At 35.1% G+C, this 12,146-nt stretch overlaps 1 protein-coding gene across 1 annotated transcript in view; it reads right to left on the reverse strand.

The window, feature by feature from the left end:
* LOC149785279 (ankyrin repeat domain-containing protein 49-like) overlaps nucleotides 1-12,146 on the reverse strand; it is a 31,573-nt gene that overhangs the window by 12,798 nt on the left and 6,629 nt on the right. The window contains exons 2-3 of the mRNA XM_089979149.1: nucleotides 8,566-8,662; nucleotides 1,793-1,953 (exon numbers count right to left, since the gene is read on the reverse strand). Coding sequence (XP_089835275.1) covers nucleotides 1,793-1,953; nucleotides 8,566-8,662 — 258 coding nt within the window. The remainder of the gene's footprint in view (nucleotides 1-1,792; nucleotides 1,954-8,565; nucleotides 8,663-12,146) is intronic.

Genomic DNA, 12,146 nt, shown 5'->3' on the forward strand with positions numbered 1-12,146 from the left:
AAAGTTTGGGGCACTATGCAAGCAGTTTTCATTCATTTTTGGTCCATTTGTATAAGAACTTCTGTGTGATTTCCAAGTCTGGGAACATTATTTTGACTAGATCTCAAACATTATCTGCTCTCATAAATGGGAGATTATGTTCACTTATTAAAAGACTGGCAAACAATGTCTCAGTGCATATATCTTTATCCACATTTGCTGCAGAACATCTAACTTTATCCACATTCAATGCAGATTCCACAAACATGGATTTCAGTGATGGTGTATTTGTTGTTGCATTTGATATGCTATAAAATGCTGTATGACACATAATATTCTTGCTAACAAAGCAGATTTTAAAATCAGCTTTACATGAAGGGCAGAATGCATATTTATGTCCTTTGAACATTATTCCAACCGATGAAATTCCAATGTCCATTCATCACTGAATTTCATGTCATATTTCAGTTGCACAGATTCTGATGTTTTGGCATTGGGAAATAATCTACAGTTAGACATTTCTACAAATTTTAAACACTGAAACTGACCTTGTTTTATTGAGCTCTTTAGTGATCCAACCATAATCACTTATTCTCTTTAATCTTTTCAGAATTCTGATCACACATAGTATAATCCATGTTGACAAACTTAAAAGACTAAGCCATCTGACCTTGCTGACAGAATCAAAGCAGTGTTAATTGTTTTATGCTGCATGAATAAAAATCACACTGCCCTGCTGAAGCCAGTTCACAGTCACATGATCACAGTCAGTATTACCATAAATATACTACACAAGGGAGAAAGGTGTGAAAAAAATGGAAAAAATACAAATTTTCAAAAATAATTTTGTATACAGTGAGTGTCAGGGAGACCAAAGCCCCCATCATCTCGGGTAGAAAACACTATGATCTTGGAGGTTCACATTTTGAAACTCTTATTACTGTGGATTCTACTTACTGGATTTCCTTGAATAGAGGGCAAATCTATCCTCATCTACGATATCTTACAGAAACAGCATAACAATTTTACCCGTTTCTCTATGACTGAGTACAGCCTTTCTGCAATAATCTGACCTCCTTTATACGGCTGCTAATTTAACACAGTCAAAACCTTCTATGGTGGCTGTCTGCTTATAAAGACCTATATATACAGACTAATTTCCAGAGGTTAAACACACACATGTGCACGCAGAAACACATACATTACCTTTATAAGACCACCTGCTTATTCAGACCACTTTTAAATAGTGTTGGGAATAGGATAAATTAAATGATTAGTTGCTAACCAATCAATGATCAATTAATAATAATTAATTTTGCCACATTATTTCTTGCCAAAACAGGGATTATTTTTGAGAAAGCCTTAAGCCTCAAAAAGAGAAAATGGTGATGAACTGACCTGAAACAAACCTAATCATGTAACTGATCATTTGGTCATTTCTTTGAAAGTGATTAATGCTTTACCAAATCAGTTCAATGAAATCATATTATCCTTAAGTGACTGTTAAACTGGTCCACCTGTACATAAACAGGACTGATTAAAATGTAAAATTAAAATTTCATAACTTGTATTGTTTATCAATCATCTTTTACAAGAATTCATTAATTTCACCAAAAGTCTATATTTTTCTGATCTGACCCCAATTTTCCCATTCAACTCCACTCTTAAATTTACTGACAGTCTTTAATGAACTGCAAATTAATTGTTCTCCAAATAGTCCTTAATTTTATCACATAGCTAGATACATGATACCATGTAGTCCAATTAACCAAATAAGACTATATTTTGAAATGAGCACTTTTTGTGTTATGACCTCTATCATTTCCAGATGCCCATTGTAGGATGACCTGTGAAGTGGGGTGTATCCATCAGCATCTCTGGCATGGATCAATTCAGGATCATCAGCTAGCAGTGATTGTACCACATCTAAGTTATTGTTCTCTGCTGCCCACAGGATCTTCTTACTGGGATCCTCTGAAATGTTTCTGCTGTATTTGACTTTGAACACCAATTTGCAACATCTGAATTGAGTACAGCTCTCTATCATTTATAGTGCCCTCCATTATAACATGATTTAGGATAAAATGTGGTAACAGTAAGCACAACAATGATTAAAAACAAATTTAAATTTTAAAAATAAAAATAAACATTTAGAAATTTTAACATCCAGCAGCTCATAAATGTGTGCCTGAACAATTACACTTAAACTGGACATTGCCTGAATGCATTTTCACAATATGTCATCTCCAGTTAGAAGCTGTTGAACTTTGTAAACGTAAGATATGGTACACCTAACAGGACAAAACACATCTGAAAGTACCTATGTCTCTAATAAGTCTGTCTGTAATCAATTGATGTTGTCTACTTTATCTCAGTAAGAGTACACAGCAGCTCTAAGACCACTCCCTCAGGTCCATCATGTAGACACACCAAGCCAATCATGCAGTTCTAAGACCACTCCCTCAGGTCCATCATGAAGACACACCATGCCAATCATGCAAATACATCTAAGACCACTCCCTCAGGTCCATCATGAAGACACACCAAGCCAATCATGCAAATACATCTAAGACCACTCCCTCAGGTCCATCATGAAGACACACCAAGCCAATCATGCAAATACATCTAAGACCACTCCCTCAGGTCCATCATGAAGACACACCAAGCCAATCATGCAAATACATCTAAGACCACTCCCTCAGGTCCATCATGTAGACACACCAAGCCAATCATGCAAATACATCTAAGACCACTCCCTCAGGTCCATCATGTAGACACACCAAGCCAATCATGCAAATACATCTAAGACCACTCCCTCAGGTCCATCATGAAGACACACCATGCCAATCATGCAAATACATCTAAGACCACTCCCTCAGGTCCATCATGTGGACACACCAAGCCAATCATGCAAATACATCTAAGACCACTCCCTCAGGTCCATCATGTAGACACACCAAGCCAATCATGCAAATACATCTAAGACCACTCCCTCAGGTCCATCATGAAGACACACCATGCCAATCATGCAGTTCTAAGACCACTCCCTCAGGTCCATCATGAAGACACACCATGCCAATCATGCAAATACATCTAAGACCACTCCCTCAGGTCCATCATGTGGACACACCAAGCCAATCATGCAAATACATCTAAGACCACTCCCTCAGGTCCATCATGTAGACACACCAAGCCAATCATGCAAATACATCTAAGACCACTCCCTCAGGTCCATCATGAAGACACACCATGCCAATCATGCAGTTCTAAGACCACTCCCTCAGGTCCATCATGAAGACACACCATGCCAATCATGCAAATACATCTAAGACCACTCCCTCAGGTCCATCATGTAGACACACCAAGCCAATCATGCAAATACATCTAAGACCACTCCCTCAGGTCCATCATGTAGACACACCAAGCCAATCATGCAAATACATCTAAGACCACTCCCTCAGGTCCATCATGTAGACACACCAAGCCAATCATGCAGCTGCTAATCTTTCCTGTCATTTTGCTGTCATCCATGTGTTTGTAAACAATGTCCTACAATATGTTTATCCTATCTGTCACACAAAACTATTCAAATCCTCCAATGCAGCAATGTATGTATTATCTAGTCATCAGAGAGAAAGTGACAATCACTGGTAAACCTTATATATTGACTTAAAAGTCAAGTTCAACTGCAAACTGCATTGATACAAACCTGCAGTTGCATAAGGCACCTGCAGGCCTGGGTTTGTGCATTTTGTTATGAGTAATCAGTACAACAAACATCACAGACCCTGATTTACCTACACATTATAATATCAGGGTCTATTACTTTTGCAGTTGGATTTGATTTATAAGCAAGTATACTCATATACTCTGTGCTAAAAGGCTAAACATGAAATGGATTTAGTCATCATTTACCATATTTACAGTTTATGTTAGGAAACTGTATTTGTTGGGACACCATCAATTAATTTTAAAAGCAATTTTTTTTGCACTGTATGTTCTGGGACACATTGTTTTTTTCGAGTCATAAGTTGTGGGACACCTTTTAAATCATTCGAAAATTACATGTTGGAAAATGCACTTGAACATAAATTTTATTAAAGAAAACTTTGAAAAAGAAAATGCTGTGAGTGTTGTTTGTTTACACTTTTCTTCCTAGATGCAAATTTACTAAGAACAAGAGCTCAGGTAAGAATGAATCATTTGTGTATACGAAAACAAGTTCAACTTTTTCTGTTGTAATTTATGCTTCAACAAAGTTTTTTTAAAATTAAATGCCGAGGTTTATTTGCTGTTTGTGCTCATTACATGACTTATTTTGGCAAAATAATTATTGCTGAGCACACTAGAAACTATGCACTGTAATTACGTACAAATAAATTCAGAAAGAGAGAAAGAGAGAGAGAGAGAGATACTGGTAGATAGATAGTGATGGTACAGAGTGATTGAAAAACATACTAATTCCAAAACCGAGCATCTTTAATTTTCACAGCAGTGATGTCTAACATAATGACCAGTACTGCTGAACAAATTTAAATCCCGCTAATATATTTAATTTAAAAATTTCAATCAGTCCACATTATTAATTGCCCACTCAACCTCCTTAGGCTCAAATCCATCAAATTTGTCCTCTTCACTGTCACTGCCATCACATTCAGTATCTCTTATGATATTGTCCTCACATCCATTCAAGTTACTGTTAATACCACAAACTTTAAATGATTTTCAGATCAGACCAGGCTTCTCGAAGCAATTTGAGTGCTTTCACAATCCAGTCCACAACTGTTTGTTTATCTGCACTCTTAATACAAGACATGTTGTCATTTTCCTTGGAAAGGCCCTCTGCTGCTTTAAAAACAAAATTTGTCCAGCTTTTCCTCATGTCGGACTTCACTGGTTTATTTCCACTGATGTCTAGTGGCTGTAGCTTGGAGGTACATCCACCCAGAATAATTGCAGGCACCATGTTACCCCTTCTCAAAGCCTGTTTTACAGCATCTGTAATATGTGCCTAGAACGAATCCATCACTAAAAGAGATCGCTCCTTTCCTGTATACTTGAGATATATCTCTTTAATCCACTGCATCATCACCTCCTCATCAACTCAACTCTTCTCCTGCACACGTACGATCCATCCTTTTGGTGCCTGAATATCTTTTAGCTCCCTCATACCACGAAAAATTATCATTGGTGGCAACACATCTCCTGCTGCAGAAACTGCAAGCACTAAGGTTAGATGCTTTTTATCCACACCAGTCGTGTGAATTCATTCTCACACTTTTAACACCTTTCTTTTCAACAGTTAGTCCGGGAATGAGACCAAAGTACATAAGAGTTTCATCCATGTTAATTATTATCTTGTCTTCAAAATCATCTTCTTCTCTTCTTGCCTTTGTGAATTCATAGAATAATTTTATTTTCTCTTCTAAATCTTCTGGGAGATACTGGGACATCATTGTCCGTGAACGAAGCACAAGGTTGTGTCGCTTTAAAAAACCTGTTGCCCAGTTCCTACTGGCTTCAAACTCAATTTCAGGATGTTCACTTAACACAAATTCCTTGGCATAAGCACATATAGTGTCCACACTAACAGGGATCTGCAGATTGCGCTGTATGAGAACCAACTTTGCAATTTTTCCATCTAACTCATTGCCATATGATACTGGTCTCCCACTCCTTGCTAAATGTCCCCATTCATTCAGCTGCTGAGAAAAATCTATTTTGACCAATTTACAATGGTTGATTTGGATTTAAAATGGAATATGAATGTCAGTTCATGATTTCTGTTATTTTGTGCTTTAGGCTGCACACTGTGTGACACTGTCATTAATCATTTTAACTGGAGATAAGATATTTAACTGACAAAATTAACTTGACATTACCAAACTTGTGTTTTTATATAAAGTTATTAGATATTCATTTATTTCATTGCAAAATCTCTTTAGAAATGGTAAATAGATTGTTTGTTCTTACCATATATACTCACTTATAAATCGAGTCTGCAAACTGCACAGATCCAGATCTGCTCTTGCATAATGTGCCTACAGATCTGGGTCTGTGCAGTGGAACAAACCTCATAAACTCTGATCTGCAAGCACATTATGCTACATTAATACTGGCCGCCATTTATAGCCTATCGTGTGCTGAAAAATGGCGTTAAACCCTACAACAAAAACTCTCTCATCAAATGTAGTGTTAAATCATTATTTTAATGGTTCTTATATGGCCTGGTTTACCAAATATATGACAATATGGATTCAAAGACACAATATGAAGTTGAGCAGTATATCTTGATTTCCTTTTAAAACATTTTTTGACAAGATGGTTGTTGTTGTTGTTGTTGTTGTGGGGTTTAACGCCATTTTTCAGCACGATAGGGCTATACATGGCGGCCAGTATTAATGGTGGAGGAAGAACCCGGAAAACCCCGGAAAGAACCACCGACCCACGAGAAGCTACTGGCAAGCTTCCTCACATGCCCACATTGGCTGAATCTTAGACTCGAACCGCCGCAGACAGAGTGACAAGATGGAACACAAACATCAGGTAGTCAAAACTATATTTCACTGACTTGAACTTAAATTATTAAAATATGTTTGACTGATATTATGTTTAACCCATCCACCCCATCAAAAAACATGTATTCATCCCATTATCGATCATTCTCTATAAACCACTCTGGTGGTCTAGTGTTTAGAGCATCCACCTCGGATGCAGGAGATCATGGGTTCGATCCCCGGCCGAGTCATACCAAAGAATTATAAAAATGGTACTTACAGATGCCTCACTTGGCGCTCAGCATTAAGCGGTTAGTGTTAGGACTGGTCGGCCTGGCATCAGGATAATGTGACTGGGTGGGACATCATGTTACTTATCTGCGGCATGATGTCCCAATGCTAGACATCACTATAAACTGCCACACTGCAGACATCATAGCGATATGACTGAATTTCATTTAAAGCTAAGTTAAAAATCCAAATCACACACACACACATTCTCTATAAGGCAACGTTTATGGACCATAACCACTACCTTATAAATGATGTAGAGCTGTACTTTGTGAAGGTAAAGAAGCACATAGATGGATATTTTATTTAAAATCTGGAATTCTCTGAAAAATTTCAGGCTATAATTTAATGTACTATATAAACTCACTTGTGAATATATACTGTAAACTCTAAATGTATTCATACATGTCTTTCCCTTCATATATTTTGAATATAATTGAAAGGATATCAGTTATACCATTCTAATGAATTTTAAATTAGGATTTACACAAAAATTTGCCATTAATGGTCATCTGTGCTGAAAAACCACTTTTTACAAGATCCTGAAAACTAAATTATTGTTGTGATTAAACTCGAGTTAACTTCTTAAATGTGGCTGCTTAAGACAGCCTTGACTATATATTACATAAAACTAAAGAAATTTTTTTTCTTTCTCAAAATATTGTAAATATTAAAAAAAATGTAAAGATTTAATTTTGAAACAGGGTGCTTGTACCTGCTGATATAAGCAGACAGGCATGGCTATCAAAACAATCAAACACATAACTGACCAATCAAGTGCTTTTTCACAAATCAGGTGAAAAAGAACCAGGTAAAGTTAATCCACCTTTTCTATCATTTAAGCAACCTATAATATTTAAGCACCCTATAATAATCAATATAATATGTAAAATAATAATTCCCATTACTTTATCAGAAATTGAACATAACCTAAATGTTAACAGATCAAGAACAGTGTCAGAAACATTCCCATGTTAATTCTACAGCTTGATGTAGCCCATAAGTATATTAAAAATACCCAAATAAATTTTAACATACAATTTGTGCAAATTACTGATTGGCATTAAGTACTCTGTATTTACTAGATTACTTCAAAGTCATTATTAGTCTCAGTATAGCTTCGAGTATCTTAGCACTAAAAACTGATCTTTAACTTCTTGATTTTGATGTCAGATGTTAACATAAAGGTCCAAGACATTAAAAACTCCTACAGGATTGCTGGTCACTCACATCTGGCGATTTCAGAAATGAAAAGCTCCTTTAAAGTGACATGTATCACCATGAATTTTCAGTTTTGTTCTTCGACCATTCTTTTGCACATTTGGGTTACAGAGATGTCACAATTCCCTGTTACATTTTGAACTTAAGCAGCTCAATAAGCTGGCATATCGAGTTTACATCTGATCCATCTGTTGAACTTTGTATTTCTAGACTCTACACAAATTTGTCATGTTTCACAAGGTAAATGAACTTTTGTATCAACAAATGTTTTTCAGTAAATGTACCATGAAATGAATGGACAATATAATCATGGAGTTTCTTGGTGGTATAGAATGATAGCTCTGTCTTGTAAAAATCTTCCAGATCTAAGCAATGTGGGAATCCTGTAAGATTTTATAGTGTCATGGACCTTAATGCTAATGACCAGCAGACAAATCAACAAGTCAATGAATGGCATAATGTGCGTATGATTCCTCTGCTAATTTAAGTGTCCTTCCTGACAAAATCATTATGCCTTTTGCATTGTGATCTACAGCAGCAAACAGAACAAATGAAAAAAGAATAGCAATAATTTTACTCTCAATTTCTTCCATGGAATCTTCCTCAATACCCTGTTCATCCATCTCCCAGTAACTCTGAAAGTGCATTGGATCATCAGCCTTTGCAGCCATCACCTGTAATGTATCATTATATTTAATTCTCTGCATTACTTTTGATAATACAACCAAGACTTTTGTGCAAAGAGCTGAAACTAACACAGAAAGTTTTATCATCTTGTGTTTTGATTTTCCAGGGATATATTATTATTATTACTATTATTATTATTATTATTATTATTATTATTATATGAATTAAATCCCAAATATTCCTAAAAGTTCTATTGCAAGACCAAATATATTAAATTCCAACTGAATTCCAGTGGTATTCCAAATAAATTTAGATATTGAATATGCTGACGTGCCTGTAGTCTCGAACATGCTAATGTGCCAATGGCCTGGAGCATGGCAATGTGCTAACAGTCTCCTGATGTATCACAATAATATGATCCAAAATTTACTTATCTGAATTCACTACAACTCCAAATTAAAGTTTTAGTCCAAGAATATTAATGAACACTTAATTAATTTGAATGAATAAATCCAACCAAATTAAAAACAGCACAACAATAAGCCCAATTATACTTCAGATATTAAGGCAAGATAGAGTAAATTTTCAAGTAAACAACATTGATATAAAAACCTAAGACACAATAATACAGCCAGGATGTAGGTCAGTTTCCTTTATAAAACATTCAAAGTTGTCAACAAGTTTAGGAATTTCCTGGTGGAAAACTGATGCCCATGACTCTGATTCAGATAAACATGTCTACCTCCACTGACAATGATCCGACTATTTAATCTATAATCTTACAGAAATATTTGCTATGTATAATGTTGTTTACAAAATAAATGTCACTGGTCAGGTACACCATGAACCTGGTTTTAGACAAGGTTAAGTTCAAAATACACATGTACCTAACATATACTCTTTAAGAAAAGCCAACGAACAATACAAATTAAATATACATAACACCTTCCCTCATAAAGAAAAAGAATGATTTATAAAATAAAGCTTTCTTTTAATATTAGTCAAATGTACACATGATTAAAATTACATCCAATGAAGTCTTATGAATGACATCAAATATGTATAAATATAATACTTCAAAACATGTGAAAATGCATCTGCTATTACAGATAGATTATCTTTTCCCTTGATGAGCCTGATGTCAATAATGTATTCCAGCAATATCAAACTCGACCTTAATAATCTCTGATTTTTGTTTTTTATCCTGCTAATGAAAGTACAGGGGTTATGATCACTAAATACAATAATTGGACAAGGAGCTGAACTAATATATCATTGATGTAAGCAACACAATTATCTAGGCCAGATGTAAACATGTTCATTCAACTTAAAAAGCACAAATTAAACCTTTCATCGATTCTTGGCTTCAGAAATGAATCTGTTTTAGCGATACTGTTCACTTTTCTATAGTCAGTGCACATGCAAAAAGTACTATCTGCTTTTGTCGCAAGAATACATGGTGAACTCCAGTCACTTTTATTTGGTTCTATAAAATCATTCTCCAGCAAATAATGAATTTCTTTTATTCAAACATTTCTGTCTGAGAGTATTCATCCTGTACAGATGCTGCTTCACAGGTGTTGAATCTACAATTTCAACATCATGATAGATTTTATTTGTTCATGTTAGAACATCTGGAAACAAATGCTCATATTCAAATAACAGCTGTTGTAGTTCAGCTGCAGCTGCAGATGTGGAAGTTTCTTGTACAGAAGTTTTTTGTACAGATTTAGGTAAGGGACTGACACAGTCTATAATTATTTTGCTAAATGGTTCCTGATAGAATAGGTTGCAAATGAGCCTTAGGTATATTTTGATTGGGTTTTCCTAACATTTGATAAATGTGACAAGATCTACAATATTTACAAACATCACTTTTAATTTTCGGCCAAAAATATTATTCAAGATCTTGTGTTAAATCTCAATGACCCCATAAATGACCAGACTAAGGAGTTTCATGGGCTAGACTAAGAATTTCATGCATATAAGTCATAGGAACAACAATGTGATAGCTCACTGACTACTCATCACCAGCAGATGCCTCAGGGGTCTCCATTTTTCTCATAAGGACCCAACTTTAACAAAGTAGCAAAAATGTACTTGTGTTGCTTCAGTTTCACTAATAGCCCTCTGACATTAACCTATCTGATGATCTTATTCCGTTCAACAATGAGTGATTCTTGTTTGTCACCCTGATTAGAATAAAAGAGAAGTAGTAAAAAGAGGATCACTGTGATCAATACCTCTTGACTGATCAAAATGAGCGGCAAAAGGACCTATCAAAAGCCTGACCAACAAATGTGTCAGCTAAAGGAATAATTTCCTGATCAAGAGCTTTTATGAGATAGCTCTAGTAACTGCACAAACTGGATTTAAAACCTAGGATTTCTTTTTTAAATGGGCTGACTTTCTGATCCAAACAAGGCTTGACAGTAAAAGTGGATTAACCAGATCCTTATCTCCAGCAAGGTTAATGCCTGATAATAAATGAATACACTTGATGGCTAAAGACATTACTATTCCAAATATCACATGTCTTAAGACTAAGTCTGATGACAAATTTACAAAATGGAAAGGAATATTAACAAAACTGCATCCTAATCACTGAATAAGAACAATTTCATTAGAAGATGTCTTCTCAAAAAAGGCAAAGTACCTGACAATAAGACTGAGAAGCTCCTGTATCCCTTAAAATTTTAATAGGGATAGGATTGGCAAAGTCTCTGATAAGTGATATAGAACCTTTTGACAATGGTTCATAATATGCCATAATAAAATCAGAATGGGGTTTGTTTGATGCAACAAATGTATCGATTTCAATACATGACCATGACCCTGACCTCTTAGAAATAAAAGCATTTGGAATAGTACTGTCTTTATTCTTTTGCTTATTTTTCTGTAGCAATCAGAAATAATGTGCCCGTTCTTTTTACAAAATAGGTGTACATAGGAAGAGATAAGGATTTCTGATCAGTCTTATCAGAAACCTGATTCTTAAAAATTGTGCCAAATTGAGATTTAGAAGTGCTCATACAAAACTGAGATGTTTTTTAACCTAAAAACTGATGATTGGAAGACTTATTGACAAAAGAAACTTTGTGAGTCAAGGAATAATCATCAGCTATACCAGCAACATTTTCTAAAGTTTCAACCTGTTGCTCATCAAAGGAGGTCTTAATTTCACTGTGGATACAAGGACTCACTTGTCATACTCATAAAAAAAATGTTTGAGCTAATTAAAATAATTCTTCATAATAAATCAATATTTCAATTATAAAGAACCCAATTTCGCAGTTTCTGTACAATGCTGAATATTTAATTTTTAAAAATAAAAAATGGCATAATGTCACCATTTTTGGGCAAGTTTTTCACCCAGATTGTTATTTTAGAAATAACATTCCCTTCCCCCCAAATTTTTTTAAAATGGTACTTCTATTTGCAATAAATGGACATGTGGATAGCACATAACTTGCGTACACCTAAGGTAAAATTTGAAAAGTTCTGAGATCCATTGGCCTTTCTGGAACTACA

This window comes from Sinohyriopsis cumingii, chromosome 13 (genome assembly GCF_028554795.1).
Source record: "Sinohyriopsis cumingii isolate HCF-2022 chromosome 13, ASM2855479v2, whole genome shotgun sequence".
NCBI classification, from domain to species: domain Eukaryota; kingdom Metazoa; phylum Mollusca; class Bivalvia; order Unionida; family Unionidae; genus Sinohyriopsis; species Sinohyriopsis cumingii.